At 35.1% G+C, this 18,629-nt stretch overlaps 2 protein-coding genes and 1 non-coding gene across 4 annotated transcripts; 1 reads left to right on the forward strand and 2 right to left on the reverse strand.

The window, feature by feature from the left end:
- Positions 1-392: 392 nt before the first annotated feature.
- On the forward strand, positions 393-16,754 carry B0207.5 (SUEL-type lectin domain-containing protein; the record flags this gene model as incomplete). 2 transcript variants are annotated; one of them, NM_001306457.2, is made up of 25 exons in its annotated part: positions 393-853; positions 1,546-2,239; positions 2,435-2,512; positions 2,561-2,821; positions 3,204-3,314; positions 3,416-3,577; positions 3,935-4,177; positions 4,243-4,656; positions 4,711-4,956; positions 5,376-5,627; positions 5,700-5,957; positions 6,017-6,208; positions 6,505-7,260; positions 7,687-8,199; positions 8,420-8,863; positions 9,073-9,675; positions 9,723-9,848; positions 10,192-10,656; positions 10,716-10,982; positions 11,039-11,404; positions 11,624-11,875; positions 11,990-15,479; positions 15,555-15,659; positions 15,911-15,990; positions 16,561-16,754. In NM_001306457.2, the coding sequence occupies 25 exons, from the start codon at positions 393-395 to the stop codon at positions 16,684-16,686; spliced, it is 10,965 nt and encodes a 3,654-aa protein (NP_001293386.1). In that variant the 3' UTR covers positions 16,687-16,754. The 2 variants fall into 2 exon arrangements, with proteins under 2 accessions (NP_001293386.1, NP_001293387.1); NM_001306458.3 differs by having other exon boundaries at positions 15,525-15,659; positions 16,561-16,729.
- Positions 718-867, reverse strand: B0207.14. The gene has a single exon (NR_050152.1). It is a non-coding gene; the product is annotated as an Unclassified non-coding RNA B0207.14 (non-coding RNA).
- On the reverse strand, positions 16,708-18,295 carry B0207.6 (GPN-loop GTPase 2). The gene is made up of 4 exons (NM_059312.3): positions 18,124-18,295; positions 17,899-18,006; positions 17,543-17,741; positions 16,708-17,215 (listed from the first exon to the last, which is right to left on the reverse strand). Exons 1-4 carry the CDS (start codon positions 18,280-18,282, stop codon positions 16,875-16,877), a joined length of 807 nt encoding a protein of 268 aa, NP_491713.2. The 5' UTR covers positions 18,283-18,295; the 3' UTR covers positions 16,708-16,874.
- Between the last annotated feature and the right edge of the window lie 334 nt (positions 18,296-18,629).

An 18,629-nucleotide genomic window follows, 5' to 3' on the forward strand; every position in this document is an offset into this window, starting at 1 on the left:
TATTTAAAAGTTTAAGAAAAAAACCTCATAGAAATGTCTACAATTTACCAGATGATGTATTACGTTAACACAAAATTCTGAGAATGCGTACTGCATAACATATCTGACGCGCAAGATATCTCGTCGCGAAAACTACAGTAATTCTTTAAATTGCTTAATGCAGCGTTGGTCCGATTTTCCGCAGTGTCATTTATTGATTAAACATTAAAAACATCAAAGTGACAAAAAGCAACGGAAAATTGAAGAAGAATAAAATATAGCTGCCCCTTAACTTGCACGAATTTCCAGTATTTCCTTCAAATTGTAGTTCTGATCTCTGAGTGTCTTCTTTTCTTCTCTGAAAATTTCTAGAATTTTTGAATTTTCCAGATTATAATCAATCCCGTATTTAAATGTGCATCAAGAGTGTGATCCTTTTGGGTCTAATAACTCTTGTCGCGCTTTCGGGAGCAAAACTTCGTTGGAAATGCGAACTATTAGACACAAGTCAAGAATCATCTTCAATATCACCACGTACCACATTTGTAGAGTTTGTTAAGAATAAGCCACCGGAGCCAAATGTTCCGAATACTCCAAATAATCCACGGACACCCAGATCTACTCCAAAGTGTCGGCCTCGACCGAGAAATGGAACGGCAGGACCTTCAATTCAAACAGAAAAATTGAAAGTTCGAAAGAACAAGGAAATTGTGCAACAGGATCCATTTGGAATTCTTTCATCTGGAGATATTGATGCACCTCAAGTGAAATATCAAAGAAAAGAAAGTCATCAATCATTGGATTTAAATATTGGACCAGGATTTGAAGAAAGTAATGATCCATATGGAAGGAATAAACAACCTGTACCAAAAAGGTAAATTACCGTATTATTTATTTTCGCTATCAGTCTTGCATCATTCTCTATTGTGATAACTCATATCTTTAATAATACCTATCTAAAAATATTGATTTTCGCCTGTCTACTTTGTGGTTTTTGGCAAGTAGTTTTGAAAAAAAAATTTGTCTTTTGAAGGAAACATTTACTGTAGGAGTATTGTAGAGATGTTGTAGCATTATTGAAACTACTGAAACTCATTCTCAAACTTGGATGTAGATAAAGTGTCTGAATATAATTCCAATTTCTTCTATTTAAATTTTGATCGCATCAGAAATCCTACAATGACAATTTGTTTAAAATTGCTCATGTGGCTCTAAAATGTTCAAATATCATATAGTAACATTTTTCCAAATTCTTTGAAATTTTTATATTTACAATCAAATAGTGGCAATTACTTAGTTACAACTATTCTCGGCATAACGCGAAAAGCCCAAATTTTTGGAAATTTCGGCAATATGCCAAAACTTTGACTGAAAATTTTGGGAGTATTTTTGTTGGAGTACTATATTTGTTGAATTTTTGAAGAATTGTTAAAAAGGTATAGGAAATTTAATATAGCTTTGGCGTTGAAATTTTTTTAAACATGACAGTAAAGTAAATATTCGAATTAACTCTCAGGGTTTCTTATAAAGTAATCTAATATTTCCATTTAATTTAAAAAATTTCAGATTCCGTCCTGCTGAACTTAAAGGAGCCGACGAGCTTGACAAACCACTAACGGAACATCTAGATGAGAATGTGATGCCCGATTTCGAATTTGATGAAGACGATGCTCCACCAGTACAGGATGATCTTCCATGGTGTCCAGAAGAAGATGAAACTGAATGTGAAACCAAGGATTTAGAGAAATTAAGCGTGAAAGAGCTTGTTGAGTTCAAGGACCTATGTGAGAAAAGCGTGAACTCCGAGAGGAAAGCACTTATTGAGAAGTTGATAAGAATTGAAGGTAATCCAGATCGCACATTATCACCTGATCGAACCAGTATTGCACCTCCAACTGGATTCACAAATTGCTCAACGAGCCCTTCTGAATTAAGCAATGCAACACGTGCTAAATACCAAAAAGAATGCCCATGTGAAGAAGATACAAGTAACATGAGTACTGAAGAATTTGAAAAATTCAAAAAAGAGTGTTTGGATGTCATTGAAATTCCCGGAAAACCATATCAACTTATTAGGAAAAATGGAAGATGTGGAATTTCTCAACAGAAAACTGATGCAATGAGTGAAACGGAATATGCTTTATTTGTGAAGGAATGTTTAGTTGGACCTAAGAAAATTGTATTGAAAAAGATTTTAATTATCAATGGCGATGGAGAAGGATGCAAGAATGTTGATACGAAGAAGATGAACAAAGTTCAGGTGAGTTTTTTATAGCAATATTAGAAAATGCAAAACATGCAAATTATCTGAAATTGACAAAAATTTCGTATTTTTTCTGAATGGCTTTCGCATTAAAATTTATTTTGTTCTTAACATAGAAATAAACAGCAAAAAAATTTTTAAAACAGCTGAAATATCGCTGTAAAAGAAATTAATAAAAACAAATGTTTTCAGTTCTCCAAGTATCAAAAAAAGTGTACTGTGTCCAAGAATTGTGATGATATAGATAAAACAAGCTTTAGCAAGAAAGAGGTAAGTACTACAGTAATCATTGTTTTCTATTGAAACTTCCTTTTTAAGCTATCCCGTTTTAATAAAATGTGTTCTTCGGTAACACGAAAAACGAAGAATATTTGTGATGAAGACAATGTTGAGAATTTGGATAATGAACAATTTGAAAGTTATAGAGAAGAATGTATTTTGAATGGAGGAACTGATGATTGTGATGACATATCTGTGAATTCCCTGTCTGATTCAGAATATGAAGAATACAAAAAGAAGTGTGGAAAACCTACAATGAACTGTGAAAATATCAATCCAGATAATTTGAGCAAGAAAGAGGTGGGAACCATATTTAAAAATTTGTTTGGCAAAATATTACGTGTTTGCGGAAAACTCCAATTCTTTACACCCTTTATTTGACAAGTTTCTCTCAATATCTGTCACGATTCCAATTATTTTTTCAAAAATATTTAGTTCTTACAACGAAAAAACTCAACAACTAGAGAAAAATATAGCGAAAGAAGCGCGGGTACGGTATCTCAAAAATTCACATTCCGTAGTTTCAAGTAAGGAATCGAACGTTTTCTTCCAGTTTTTTACAACATGTTCACAGTAGGTAGTTGCTTTCATGGCTATAGCTTCTCTACACTAGTACTCCCCGAAAATCCGAGCAGTTTGAATTGCTTTTAGCTTCCTACAGATGTTTACATGAACCTTTCAGCGATCTGTCTACGAAAAAGAATGTCTTCATCCATCTCCACAATCTCCACCGCATGTGTATCCTCCCAACTTCTGTAAAACTGCGAATGCTGAGAAACTGAATGATAAAGACGTAAGTTTAATAAGATTGAACACAATTATTTAATGTTAGTTTGTAAATATCCTTTTATGAGAACACCTCATATGGAAAGCTGATATTACTTTGTGTTTCAGTATGCTGAGTATAAACGGCAATGTACTGAAATACCACCAATGGATTGTCATAGTGTGAGTCCAGATGAATTGAGTGACACAGAATACCAAAGATATAAAGAAGAATGCAGAACTGCAGAAGATTGCGCAAAAATCAATCCAAAAGACTTGACTGGAGAAGAGGTAAGAAAAATCACGTAGGTAGAAGTGTCTACATTACAGTAGTACAATCAGATAGTAGAAGGTTTCGACCTATCCCGTGGGAAGGCTGATATGCCTAAGAGAACATTATTCTAGTACAGATAAAGAATTCAATTTATTTAAAATCCCATTCCATAGCTTTAAAACGGAGGATCACGCAAAAGCCATCGTGATTTTTGTCGATTTATCTCGGAGCTCGCTTTGGCATAGAAAGCACTTTTGAAGCATTTTCTGTTTTGAGTAGTCCATTTATTATATTTGATTAATTTTTAAGATAAGCTGTATAATGTTTTACAATGAAAAACGTTTTTCAAACACTAATTTAATTATAAATTTTAGTATGCAAAATACGAAAGAAATTGCCTTAACAAGAAGATCAACTGCTCAACAGTGGATCCTAGAGAATTGACTCAAAAACAATATCGACGATTCGAGAAAGTTTGTTTGAAAGACACAAAAGACTGCAGAAATGTTAATGTGAAGGATCAGAATGACAAGGAGCACGAAAAGTTTAGAAGTGAATGTCTAAAATCAATCGATTGTAGTTCCATGGGCAATGTTGATGAATTGACTGATGAAGAGGTAAGTCTCCAAATTTTTAGGGGTTTCAACACTTCCGTGAACTCACTTTAAAAACTAGTTTGCAGTACAAAGTATATCAACGAGAATGTCTCAATCGACCTGGAAACGATTTTGATTGTCCGAACACGGATCCTAGAACACTTTCAAGAAAACTGTACTTAATATTCGAGGAAAAATGTCTAAGTCCAAGCCCTGACTGTAAAGATCGGATTACGAATGATATGAGCTATGATGAGTATGCGAAATTCTCAGAAGAGTGCCTTGTTGAAAACTTTGATTGTGAAACTGTTGAGCCAAAAAATCTCAGTGAAAAACTGATGAAGAAATATCAAAAAGAATGTGTTCGAAGTACTCCAGATTGTAGAGATATGAAAGTTGATGAGGTCGCAATAGAAAAATACAAGGAATATGAGAGGAAGTGTATCTGGACTAAATTGGATTGTTCCTATATTAAACCGGATGAATTGAGCAAAAAAGAGGTAACACTTTCTAGTAATTTTTTTAATTTTATGGAACGATTTCCATAGTTTCAGTACAAAAAATACAAACGCTATTGTCTCGACAAGGTGGTCAACTGTTCAACGGCTGATGCTAGAAAACTGACCCAAAAACAATATAGAAGATTCGAGAAAGTTTGTTTGAAAGACACACAAGACTGCAGAAATGTGAATATGAAGGATCACAGTGATGAGGATTATGAAAAGTTTAGAAGTGATTGTGTGAGAAGAGAATTCAACTGTGATTCTGTTGGAAATGTAGATCAATTGAGTGAAGATGAGGTTGGTGCAAGAGTTTATATATTTAATGGTGGTGGAACAACTTGAATGGGAAATCGCTTTTTAATATAATCGAAATAGTTTGAAATTGCTCAAATTGTTTTATATGGATGCAAGGATTTTGCATTTTTGACAGACCACTTTACTTGAAATTCCTTTGAAACCAATTAGCGATTTTCGTTGAACCCTATACACTCTATATATATTGATGATTGGTCCTGGAGAGCTTTTTATGGAGGAAATTCAAACATGAAAATTAACGTTTTTTATGTTAGAGTTTGCGATCTGTCTCGATTTTCTCATTTTCTTTTTTGATTTTCTAATTTCAAACTACATTAAGCATTCTATAGCGAAATCCCTATTCACGCAACTGCACTATTTATCCTATGAAAAAAAAAAACGTCTCATATAGAAATTTGTAGTACAACGACTACAAAAAACGCTGCAAAGTTAATTTCGAAGGAGATGATTGCGATGAAATCCGTGTCGATAAGCTCAGTGATCATAAGCTTCAAGAATATGTCAACAAATGTGGACTGTTCTGTGGAATAGAACGAAAAAATGTATTGACAAAGAAACAACAAAAAGTTTATGAGAAAAGATGTGAAGGAGACACTAACGAATTGGATAAAGATTGCAAGGATATTGTGGTGGAGAAGTTGGGAGAGAGAATGGTACGTTTTGGGGTACAAATTCCGATTTTTCAAATGTTTCTTTCACACAATTAATTTCTCTTTACATTTTAGTATGGAGATTTTGCTGAAAAATGCTTGGAACCAATAAATGCTTGCTCAATGCTCAAAACTCGTCGTCTTGTTAGGAAAGTGTACAATGAATATCGATTAAAATGCAAACCACGCCTACGTCCATCAACAGAATTCAAATGTGAAGAAGCTGACACTGAAAATATGACATTGGAAGAATTCAAAAATTATGAATTGAAATGCGGAAAAGTTTCAGACAACTGTGATAATGTGAATGTGAATGAGCTCAGTGAACAAGAAGTTCGTTTTTTATTTCAATTCCTGATGAAACCTAGAACACTCATTTTGAAATTTTACAGTACCTTCAATATAAACGTCGATGCAGAATTGACTATACTCATAAGAGTTGCAAGGATATTGTTTTAAATGAATTGAGCAGGGAAGAGTACAAGAAGTATCTGAAAAAATGTGGAAGACGCCGTCCAAAGGAAAGTAACGCAAGTGACACTGATTGTGACTCGAAGGATTTAGTGGAAATGAGTAGGAAAGAGGTACGTTAGAAATATTTATCAGGGGAACAGCGAAGTTTTAAATTGTATGGCGCTCAGAAGTTTTAGAAAAATGGTAAGTTTATCGATAATCTGAAATTTTGCCAACTTGCCCTTATAGCTGATGCTTGCTATTATTTTTATTTTGCGTTTTTTGTTGATTTATGTGAATTCATTCTGGCCGCTGCTACACTGAAAAATTGGCAAAACTTTAGATATTTGCCAAATTGACCTTTTTCTAAAATTTAAAACAGCCATAATGTAGTCTCTACTTTAGATTTTTAATTTTTTCTTTTCAGTTCTTGAAACACATTACTCTTTGTGGAAATCCGGTCGACACAACTCTTCCAAATTGCAAAAACATTGACGTCGAGGTTTTATCAAATTCCGAATATGAAGAATACAAGAAAAATTGTCTGAGCAGTGTGATTCCTTCTAAAGAAAGACAAGAACCAGGTGGTGGAGCACCAATGAATTGCTCAACGGTGAATGTGGATAAACTCAGTGATAAAGAATACAAGGAATACAAGAAAAAGTGTGGAAAGAAGATTCGAAGTGAAGTATGTGATGACGTAAATGTTGATTCATTATCTGTAGAACAGTATAATGAATATCTAAGAAATTGTGAAAAGAAGCCAAGAAGAAAGACTCCAGAGTGTAGCATAAAGGATACTAGTAAACTTTCTGATGAAGAATATAAAATCTACAAAAAGAAATGTGGATCAACGTCTGAAGATGGCAATGCTCCTCCAAATGGGGACAGGCAAAAACCGTCAGTTACTATTGAAAAAACAGTCATCATAAATCCTACCGGTCCCAAGAATCCAGATGACTGTGGTTCAATCAACCCTTCAAAACTCTCCGACTCGGAATATGAGGAATACAAGAAAAAGTGTGGAAAAGAGAGGAAAACTCCAAAACCAGATTGTGACGACGTCGACACCAACAATTTGTCAGATGAGGAATACAGAATGTACAAGAAGAGATGTCAAGTGAAGAAAACTCCAAAAGATAATTGTTCCAATGTTAATGTCAAGGATCTTACAGAAGACGAGGTAAGGGAAATATCACACTTTTATTAAATTTTTTAACTATTAAAACTTTGTTAGTGTACTCTGTTAATACTAGATCAAAGAGTAAAATCAGGTCACTTAAGCGTTCACTCATTTCAAATCTATACCAAATTTTTCACAAACTAAAACTTAGCAAAAAAGGATAAAATGCGGTTTGAGCAAGATTATAGTTTTCAGTTGATTACAAGAAGCTCGGCAAAAAATGTGGTTCTTTTGAAGGAGAGGTATAATAATATTTAAAGATAATATTTAAATTAGACTTCGTGTTTTTGAACATGGTAGGGGTTCAAGAAGTTTTCGTATGTTTTGCACTTTGGCAAAACTTATAGTATTTATAGAATATTCCCAATAGCGCAACTCCTGTTTTAATTCGCATTTCTCAAATAAAAAAAGAAACTAATTTTTTAGTACTCCGACTTCAAGAAGAGATGCGGATCAACTGACGAAAAGGATCCGGGAGAATCTGTTTCAATTACTAAAACAGTAGTAATCAATAAACCGCCCAAAGATGGAAATGAACCAAATGTCGAGAAGACAGTCATTGTGAAAAATACACCCGGACCAGATGATCCTGAAAAATCAGATTACTGCGCTTCAGTCAATCCATCAGAACTTTCCGAGTCAGAATACAAAGAGTATAAGAAAAAATGTGAATCTGTTCTTGAAAGAAAAACTCCAAAACTAGATTGTGATGACGTTGACACTAATAAGTTGTCAAATGAGGAATACAGAATGTACAAGAAGAAATGTGGAAAAGAGAGACACACTCCAAAGCCTGATTGTGATAGTGTGGACGTCACAAAACTTTCAGGAGAAGAATATCGGGACTACAAAAATAATTGTGGAACACCTAAAAGACCGGAAAAACCAAATAGAGAGGACTGTTATACTGTCAAAATAGAAGAATTGACAGCCGAGGAAGTTAGTTTAATGCATTGCCATAAAAATTTCTAAAAAATTTTATAAATAACAATTTTTTAGTGAGCACTTTTTTTCAATATAAAGAACTACCCATTTTCGAGGATGTTAAGCTAGTAGTTAAATCTAATTTTTGAAAAAAAAAACTTAAGATTTTGAAAAAATTAAAGACTAGTTCATATTTTCTATCCGGCTCATAGAACCTCTCACAATAGTTTTTCAGTATGTTGCTTTCAAAAAGCGCTGCCTCAGTGCACCAGAAACTCCAGGAAATCGAGAATCAAATCCTGAAGAGCCCACAGTTGTGATTAAGAAGGAACTAATTGAGAATAATCCTCCAGGACCAGAAGAGCCGCGTAATCCAGATAACTGTTCATCAGTAAACGTAGCAAAACTTACCTTAGCGGAATACAAGGAGTATAAGAGAAAATGTGCAAGACCCGACTGTGATGACGTGGACACTAACAAAATGTCAGAAGAGGAGTATAGAGCATACAAGAAGAGATGTGGAAAAGAGAGAAAAACTCCAAAACCTGACTGTGATGAAGTTGATGTCAATAAATTGTCAGATGAAGAATACAGATTATATAAGAAGAGATGCATGTCTACATATACACCTGAAGATGACTGTTCTAACATTCGTGTCAAAGATCTTACAGAAAAAGAGGTAAGCGAGTGAAATTAATTCAGTTAATAGGTGGGGTAGCGCTGCTGGTATTTGTTCACAATTACTCCAGTACAACATTTACAAAATTTGGGACTTACCAAAACTAACTGAAATTTTCAAAAATCTAAAAAAAAAGTTAGAGCATTCTAATCCGATGTTCTGTCATGTAGTATCCACTTCACGTTTAAAGGTTATTTTTATATTTTCAGTATGCTGACTTCAAGAGAAGATGTGGAAATACTAAGGTTCCGGAAGAATCCGTTACTATCAAAAAGACGGTAGTAATCAATAAACCACCAAAAGATGGAAGTACACCTTCAGGCGGGGAGACTGGAAGACCACCTGTGACAATTGAAAAAACAATACGCGTGGAGAAACCTGGAAATTCCGATTACTGTTCTTCGATTAATACATCAAAACTTTCCAAATCGGAATATAAAGAGTACAAGAGAAGGTGTGAATCTCAACCTGAAAGACATGATTGTGATGACGTGGATACCAACAAGTTATCAGAAGAGGAGTATAGAGCATACAAAAAGAGATGTGGAAAGAGACGACCAGTTATCGAAGACTGTTCAAACATTAACATCGCAAAACTGAGCGACACAGAGTACAACGAGTATCGAAGAAAATGTAGACCAACAAGAAAGACCACTTCACCAGATTGTGCTGATATTGATGAAACGAAATTGTCGGGTGAAGAATTGGAAAAGTACAACGAGAAGTGCACATTTCAAGAAGATCCGCCACCGTCTGAAACAGAAGAAATGAAGTGTAAAGATATCAATGTTGAAGAGATGGATGCAGAGGAAGTAGGCCGGTTCCAATTTTTCATATAATCCAGGATTATCTTTTTCAGTTTGTCGCCTACAAAAAACGTTGTGGTACACCAAAACGTCCAGAAAATCCACGTGAAAGACCACCAGGATCTTCACCTTCTGAAAACTGCAGAGACGTCAAAGTTGAAGAACTGACGGCTGATGAGGTATTTGGGTTTTCTTGTGTAGCAGTCCTTTGGGAAATAAATAATCTTCAAAGAAAAAGTGTCATGAATTGTGAAATTACTAAATTTATTTCCATATGAACAACTGGAGCAACTGAAAAATTTTGTTCAAAACAGTCAAAACATTGATCTGGTGTATTCTTAAAAATTTGAATCTCCTAGAGTTTTTTCGGCATACTTTGTTTTCAAACTGAAATGTTCACTCTGAACTGAATTTTTTGTTGGTTTTGTGATAATTAAAAGTTGATTGTAATGTGATCATACTACAAGATCTAGAAAATATGATTCATGAAACGTATCTTATAATTATAATTAATGTTTTTAGTATGCTGAATACAAAAAGAAGTGTCTGCGGAATCCAAGGAAATCAACTAATCCTCCAGATGAAAATTGTTCCAAAGTCAATATTGATGAGTTAACGGACAAAGAATATAGATCATATATCCGAAGATGCCCGAATAATCCCACAGGAGTCAAAATTACGAAAACCGTCGAAGTAGGAGATGGCTGTCAGAATAAAAACACGGATGATATGACAAAAGAAGAATACCAACAATTCAGACAGGAATGCTCTAGAAAACCACATGTTGAACTCACTAAAATTATAAAGATTGTTGAACCACCGACTAAGCCTGGAGATTCCCCAGATGAATTTGATTGGTGCTCTGGTCAAGATATCAACAAAATGCCGGACGCAGAATATGAAAAGTTCAAAGAAAAATGTCTTGGATTCCGAAAAACATTCCAATTCAATTGTAATTTGGATGTTAGCAACATGAGTGATGAGGAAGTGAGTTTTTTTGCTTGATAGTCTTCACGAAACTGAATTATTTAATTATCTATTTTCAGTTCAAAAAGTTTCGAAAAGCATGTAGCAAGAAGCCGTTCAACTGTGAAACTGTTGATGTAGATACATTATCTGACAAGGAGTACTCAAGATTCCAAAAAGAATGTAGACAAAGACCAGAATTCGAATGCAAAGATGCAAAAGTTGAACGAATGAATGCACAAGAATATGAGGAATATAGAAAGAAATGTAAAAAGACTACAACTAAAGTTACAAAAGTTATTGATTCATGTGACGACGTAAAGGTCGAGGAGTTGAGCAGAATAGAGGTTAGAAATTGAATTTCATATCTCTGTCAATTTTTAATTATTCTCGACATTTTCAGTACGCTAAATACAAATCTCGATGCGTCAAAGAAACAACTCCGTCAGACACTCCGCCCACTAAAATTCGAAAACGAATTGATTGTTCAATTGTAGATGAAAGTATGATGAGTGAAGAGGAATATTCAGATTTCAAAAAACATTGTAACGTGAAAGTTACAACCGATAGATATCGTCCTGGAGAGAATATAATTCTGACAAAGAAAGTGAAGATAAGAACTGGTAAAGAAAAATTCAGTTGTTACGATCAAGATGTTGATAGGATGACTGATGAAGAATATTCCGAATTCGAGAAAAAATGTTTAACTCATCCACTTTTCCGATATGATTGCAGTACTGTTGATACAACTAATTTATCAAGAGATGAGGTGAGCATTCAAATAATTGACATCACTTTCCTTTTTCCTCTATTAGTCTTGCACCCAGCTTTGACTGCTTGAACCTTGATTGTATTTGGATTTATCTAAAAATTCTGTATCCAAGAAGTTTTTCATTTTTCATTTCCAAACTACCAACAGCATGTGAATACACTTTTAAAGTATCAATTCCTGTTTTGGGCTTCAAAAAATTATTCTAGAAAATTTCAGTACTCAAAATACCAGCGAGAATGTCAAAAACCTGATGCATCTGTGGTTCTCGTTAAGAAATTGGTGATTAACAAGGAGAATGTGCCAGTAAAAGATGGATGTTACAATCGAGATGTTGATGGAATGTCAGATGATGAATATTCTGAATATGAAGTTCGATGCTTGGGACATCCTTCGACTCCGAAGCCTGTTGAAAGGAAGACATCAATTGATTGCCATAATGTTGACATGTCAAAACTTTCTTATACAGAGGCAAGTTTATTCTGATGAAGAAAAGCAAGATGACTCAATCATAAGATGTTTGGTAGAAATTAGAAACTTGAGACACTTGTTTTTATCTTAAAGTAATGAGTGTTTTTGTTCCAGATTGAAGAATATCTGAAACGGTGCCGTACTCGAGAAACAGCATCCACACAACCTCCTCCACCACGACGTCAATCTCTCAAATGTTCGGGAATAAATACGGATGATCTTAATGAAGATGATTACGCTAAATGGGTGAAAGAATGTCTGCAAGAACCAAAAACTATCAAACTGGAGAAGAAGATCATTATAAACCCAACTATTCCACCGACACCTCGTGGGGAGAGGGTCCTTGTAGAGAAGCTAGAGATTCATGAGCATCTTCGGCCAGACGACGATGAAGGACTTTTGGAGGGAAATGAAGATTTTGGAGTGAGAATTACTACAGGCATTCGGAAGAGAGTTATCAAAGGATCACCTGGTGATGATTCAGAATCTGAAGGAGGAGTTATACTTGTGAAGAAAGTTATTCATAGAATTCCAACAAGACGTCGTCCATCTAATATACCAGATGAAGAAGATGAAGGTGGTGTGATTGAAGTGAGAAAAATGATTATGAAGACAAGAGAGCCAGAGCCAGATGTTGATGATTCAGAAGACGTTGAAGAAATTATGAGAAGACCGAGAAAGAGGATTGGTCCAAAAGAAGAAGTTGTTCTGTTATCTGTCACTAAGAAGCATCCTCATTCATATCGAACGAAGACAGTTCCAGACGAGGAACCTGTTGAAATAGTGAAGCTTGTAAAAAACAGAAGATTACCAAACGCAACATTGAGGGAAGTCAGAATTCGAAAACACTTTGGAACCGGAATCCCTGGGGAAGAAGCTGTTGTTCAAGAAATTGGCGGTCCTGACTTTAAGATCACCCGTAAAACTGTGATGGTTCCTCGGAAAGTTCGTAAAATGAAATCGACAACAACAACTACAACTACCCCTGCTGAGCCAGAATACTATTATGATGAAGAAGAATACCCAGAAGTGATTACTCTGGTAAAAGTTGAAAAGTCTAGGCGTCCACTTCGAAAATACTCAAGACCTGATGATGAAGATGATGAATTTGTGGATGTTCGAGAGAATAAGCCAAAAAGTTACATTGAATTTGAAGGATTTGTGAAGGTCCGTGGAAATCCTAGAAAAATCAGAAAGAGACCAAGCTTCACGGATTCTGGAGAAGAGCCCGACATTCGAGAAGTAACTCGGAAAATTGTTGAAGGAGAAGAAGATGATTTCAAGGGAGTTCGACTGAAGAGTCACAGAAAGAAGTTGGTAATAGTACGGAGAATGCAAGAGGAAGAGCCAGAAGAAGAACATGAGGTCAGAGTTGTCAAAAAACTGAAGGTGATGAAGTTTGGAAATGAAGAAAAGGAGAACTTTGATAACGAAGAAAATGTTGAAGATGATGGGAAGATCATTGTTAGAAATCGAAAGAGACAATACTTTGAGAGAAACGATCGGCCTGATGATGAGGAAGAAGGAGAGGAGCTGGTGAATAGAAGAGTTGCTGTAAGAGGAAGAGCTCCAAAGATTTTCAGATGGGCTCACAAGCCAGGAAGAAAGAGTGCCAAACCTTCAATTACTGAAAGAAACTCTGAATTCTATAAAATTGGAGGATCGCATGAGGAAGAGAATCACAGAAAAGAGAAAAATCAAAAGAAATGGAAAAATCGAGAAGATACGTTCCGAAGGAGAAGAAAGCCAGAATATGAAGAGGAAAGTGAAGAATTGGGAAGAAGAAAACCAAGGTTCGGAGAAGAAAGTGAAGAGTTCGAAAGAAAAGGAAGTAGACCTGATAGAGAACAACCAAATGGAGAAACAACTGTTATCAAAAAGGTTTCTGGAGGATCGATATCCGATCCGACTCCTCGATTGCCCGATGATCAAGGCGAATCAGTTGCTATCACCAAGAAAAAAATTTTCAAATATGGCGAGAAGAGAGACACTCCAGACGATGAAGATGAAAACGAGGAGATTAAGCTATTGAAAAGAAAACAATTATATCTTGGAGCACGTGATAAGCCAACCGGAGAAAATGATGGAAACGGCGAAATCGTTAAGATCACAAAAAAGAAATCGTTTAAAATTGGACCAAATGGGCAAAAGATACCTTATGACGGAAATGAAGATGAGCCACAATTCAGGAGAAAAACATCCGATCATCCAGGAAAAGATCAAGACGAGGATGTTCAACTTTTCAAGAAGAAGAACTTTTATCGAATTGTGAATGGAAAGAGAGTATTGATACGGACAGAGGAAGATATTCCCGAGCAAGATGAAGATGGAGAATCTGTGAAAATAACGAAGAAAAAGTTCTACAGAATTGGACAGAACGGTGAAAAAATTTACGAGGACGAGGACGAATCGCGTCGATCGAGAAAAATCTCAAAAGATGAACCAGGAGAAGATCAAGATGAACAGATTAAACTATTCAAGAGGAAGAAGTTTTATAAAATTGTTGATGGAAAACGAGTGCTGATAAAAACTGAAGGAGATGTTCCTGGACAAGGTGAAAATGGGGAGCAGATTAAGATCACAAAGAAGAGAACATATCGAATAGGTCCAAATGGTGAAAAAATTGAAAAGAGCTCGGATGATCAAGCGTTACCTAGTCATGATCGAGATGGGAAGCTGGTGATTGGAAAAAACAATAGGCTGTACCGAAAAGGTTCAGAAATACCCGATGAAGATGAGAATGGAGAGTCTGTGAAAGTTATGAAAAGAAAGGAATATCAAATCGAAAAACCACAAAGCATGCCAGAGGAAAGTGAAGATGAAGAGTTCAAACTTTTGACAAAAAAGAAGAAGATGGGAGTTATTGCCAATGATCCGTCCAATGATGGTTCAGAAATAATTAAAATGTCAAAAAAGAAGGCTTATTTAACTGGAGAAGGTTCGATGTCTCATGATCAGGATGGTGAAGGTTCTGAAGAAATTATGATGAAAAAAAGGAAGAGGTTCTATAAAGTGGGAGCTGATGGAAAACGCGAGCTTTTGAGAGAAGAAGAAATCCCAATGGGTCAACTTGGAACAAAAAAGAGCAGTTATAGTCCGGAACCGTTGGATGGGGAGAGAATCGAGAAAACAAAAAGAATATACAAACTCGGTCGGGATGGAAAACAGGAGCTTCAGAAGATGGGAGATGATGAAAGTGGAGATGATTCTCAAGATGGAACACACGTTGTGAAAATGATGAAGCGGAAGAAGACTTATAGATATGATGCAAATGGAGAGAAAGAACTGATAAAAGAGGAAAATGTACCAGGAGATCTTTCATCCGATGGCGAAGGAGATGGAAAAATGATTTGGTCCAAGAAAACTAGAAGATCATATACTATTGATAAGGATGGAAATCGGAAACTCGTGAAGGAAGAAAAAGTGCCAGGTGGTCCTATGGAAGATGATGGTCAAAAACTGATGGGAACTAAAAAGACAAAACGATTCTATAAAATGGTGGATGGAAAGCGGAAGCTGATGAAAACAGAAACATCGGATGGTGATAACATGATGATGCCCAAACACAACTCAACTCCAGAAAACGACGGAGTTCCACCTCCTGGTAAGAACACAAAACTCGTTATTAGCCAGAGAGGTTCTTTTAAAGGAGGTCATTTCTCAGTTGACAAATCTTCAGATGACAACAACAAAGATCATGGAGATTCAAGAGAAAGATCAGGAAGTGATGAAGAGACGAGAACGAGGAATAAAGGAACTAATAAAAGGCGAGATGGCAGAAATGGTTAGTTTTTTTTTTAATATTACGTTGATATCTAAAGATGAAAGTTTTCACCATATCTTACCCACATGGGACTCGCCAGGCAGAAAAAGGATTACTGGAATTGGTGTCCATCAACTTCTTATTTAAAAGCCTTCGGTCGGTATATCGACAGTAATTTGTTACCCGAGACCCATGCGCATAAGAAATGACGGAAATCCTCATCCCTAGACATATAAATTCAATTTTCCTAGTATTAAATTTTCGAATTACAGATGGCAGAAATATGAATCTTGGAAGCATAATAAAACCACGAAGGAGGTCATCTAATGATGGAAATGATAATAGTGATCGGGTGAGTTAAAGTCTTGTTTATGATTGATATACCCGGTCTCGAAACGTGCCAAGTATTTTTTTCAATTAGAGTGTGTGAAAAATGGTACCTTTAAGCAGAACTGTACAAAATATGTGCGCATTTGAAGATTACTGTAATTTCCAACTTTCGTTGCTACCGAATTTTCATCAATTTTTCATAGTCCCTCTCATTTTCTTTTATTTTTATTATTAGTTTTTTAAGTGTGTTTTTATAGAAGAACAATGAAAAATCGATTCAGCAACAAAATATGAAATTACAGTACTCTTTAAAGGCGTACAACTTATCAGGCTTAACAAAAATTCGTCGTGGAGACACCGAGTTCCACATTTTTGGCCCAATAAATAGCAAATTTTCGTGTCCGCGTAATAAAGGAAATTTTGGAATTCGGTGGAGAGTGGAAACTACCATACTCCTTAAAGTCGCAAATTCTTTTATAAATTTTCAATTTGAAACTTTCGATCGTTTTGAGATCGCAAAATTTAGAAAATGATTGTAATTTCCAATTTCTCTAAAAAGTTTAATTCTCAATTTCAATCAAAACATTTTCAGAACGACGGTCGCAGAGAAAAAACGCGATCAAGTAGAAGAGCAAGATCTTCGAGAAAAATGGAAAAATATCATAAAGATAGAAATGTGAGGTCGAGTGGAAAAAGTGAAGAGCTCGTCCCAGAATAAGATTGTGATGTATGATTAATTGATGATAATGAATATTTATTGGTTTCTTGATGACTTTTCGAAATGAAAATCTTAACAAGTGAGAACATGCGCAAGGATAACCGGTATTGGGTAAAAAATTACTTTGAGAGAAAGCAGGAAAAACAACAAGATTTGCAAAAAGCAAACAAAACGATTTGGTAGAAAATCTAGGCTTTTGAATTAAGAATAAGTTCTCGAATATCTCCTTGTTCAGTTAATGAGAATCCATTTGCAGCATCAACCATTTGAATAACTTTCATCATTGATTCCTTATTTTCAACGGCAAGTGGTACAAATGAAACGAGGTCGAAATCGCTAATAACTCCACAAATTGCTTCATTCAATTTTCGATATTTTTCCAATCCGGGAACTTCATTCAAAAGATCCAAAAGTCGATTGACATCAGGTAAATGGGAGAAAAACTCGAGATCATAGGTCCCGTCTTCAGAGAAAAGATCTGCTTTTGACAGACAGTTTACTTGTGGCATCTCCATTGTTACCATTGTCGCTGAAATTGAAGCTTTTTAATGAATATAATTTTAATTTGTTCCTTTCAGCCACACAAAATTTAAAGTGGTTCCGAATTTCAATTTTTTCCATCTAAAATCAAATAAATAACAAAAATAGGTTTCAGATTAAATGAAAGTTTTATGTGCCAGAAAGATATTGCATTTCTTAGCCAGAAATACATAAAGGCCCATGGAGTTTCAAAATTGTACAGAACAAAAATAAATTTTCATTTTTTGGAGGAAATCAGCTGAATTATATTTGGAAATTTCGGGTCGAGAGACAAGAAAAGTATTTCAATTTTTTTTTAATCTTAATGAACTCTTACCTAATGTGGATAATGCAACAGAAATGAATTTCGATGGGTCACTGCAGTAAAGTGAATCGGCAAGATGTAAGGCACATAGTCTAACACCGGATTTTTCCAAAAAGCGGATAACTTTCCATAGTTCGCCTTCGCTTTTGTATAGTTCCAACTGTCCGGGACAATCAATTATCAGATATTTCTTGTGATTCGCTTCGATTTTCTGAAAAAAGATTTAATTGAATATTAAAACTACAAAGAGGTTAAAAATGATTTCCGATTTTCTCGATTCAAATTTAGAGAATTCCAGATTTTAGCTCAATTGTTGTGAAAACAATTTTTAGCTTTTGAGAATTAACTTTTTCTGCCAAAAAAATTACCTGGAGGAGCCAATTACAATTAGCTCCAAGTGTTTCAATACAGTATTTGAGAGCTCCATTTGGTCCAAGTCCAAGTCGATCCATTACATCATTCACAGTGATCATTTCCTAAACTTTAGTATTTTAAATGAAAAATATGACCTTAAGTATTAAAATAACATTGATAGATGATCTGTACCACGTTTCATAATTATTGTCCTATATTCATTGGAATAAAATACTTACAGTGATATTTACATCAGGTGCGTATGCCATTGTGTCATTAGCAGGATCAAGATTGATAGTGAGAAATGGTCGTTTGGTTTGTGAGAAAATGTCCGTTAATCCTGCACAAAATGTAGATTTTCCAGCTCCAGGAGCTCCAATTACAAGAACTCCGTACATAGTCCAATGAGTACTGAAATTTTCTAGTTGAATCTTAATTTTCTACGGATTGTTTTGATAGGAAAACATTTAAGAAGAACAAAAATATATAAATACAATTTAATTTAATTTAAAACAAACAAAAAAGCAGGATAAACGGGCCTGGCACAGGGCCAAGTACGCATTTACACCGTACATGACGACATATTGCGGACCATTGCATTTTGCCGCGTTAATTTTTTATTTAAACGGCTTGCATTTCTCCTTACTATCCAGCTGACAATTTTTAGTTTCTTTAGAATTATTTGCAATCAAAACTCGTTTTTTGTAAACATATTTACTCAGGTAATGTGTTGATTTCTCACTTT

This window comes from Caenorhabditis elegans, chromosome I (genome assembly GCF_000002985.6).
Source record: "Caenorhabditis elegans chromosome I".
Classification (NCBI taxonomy): domain Eukaryota; kingdom Metazoa; phylum Nematoda; class Chromadorea; order Rhabditida; family Rhabditidae; genus Caenorhabditis; species Caenorhabditis elegans.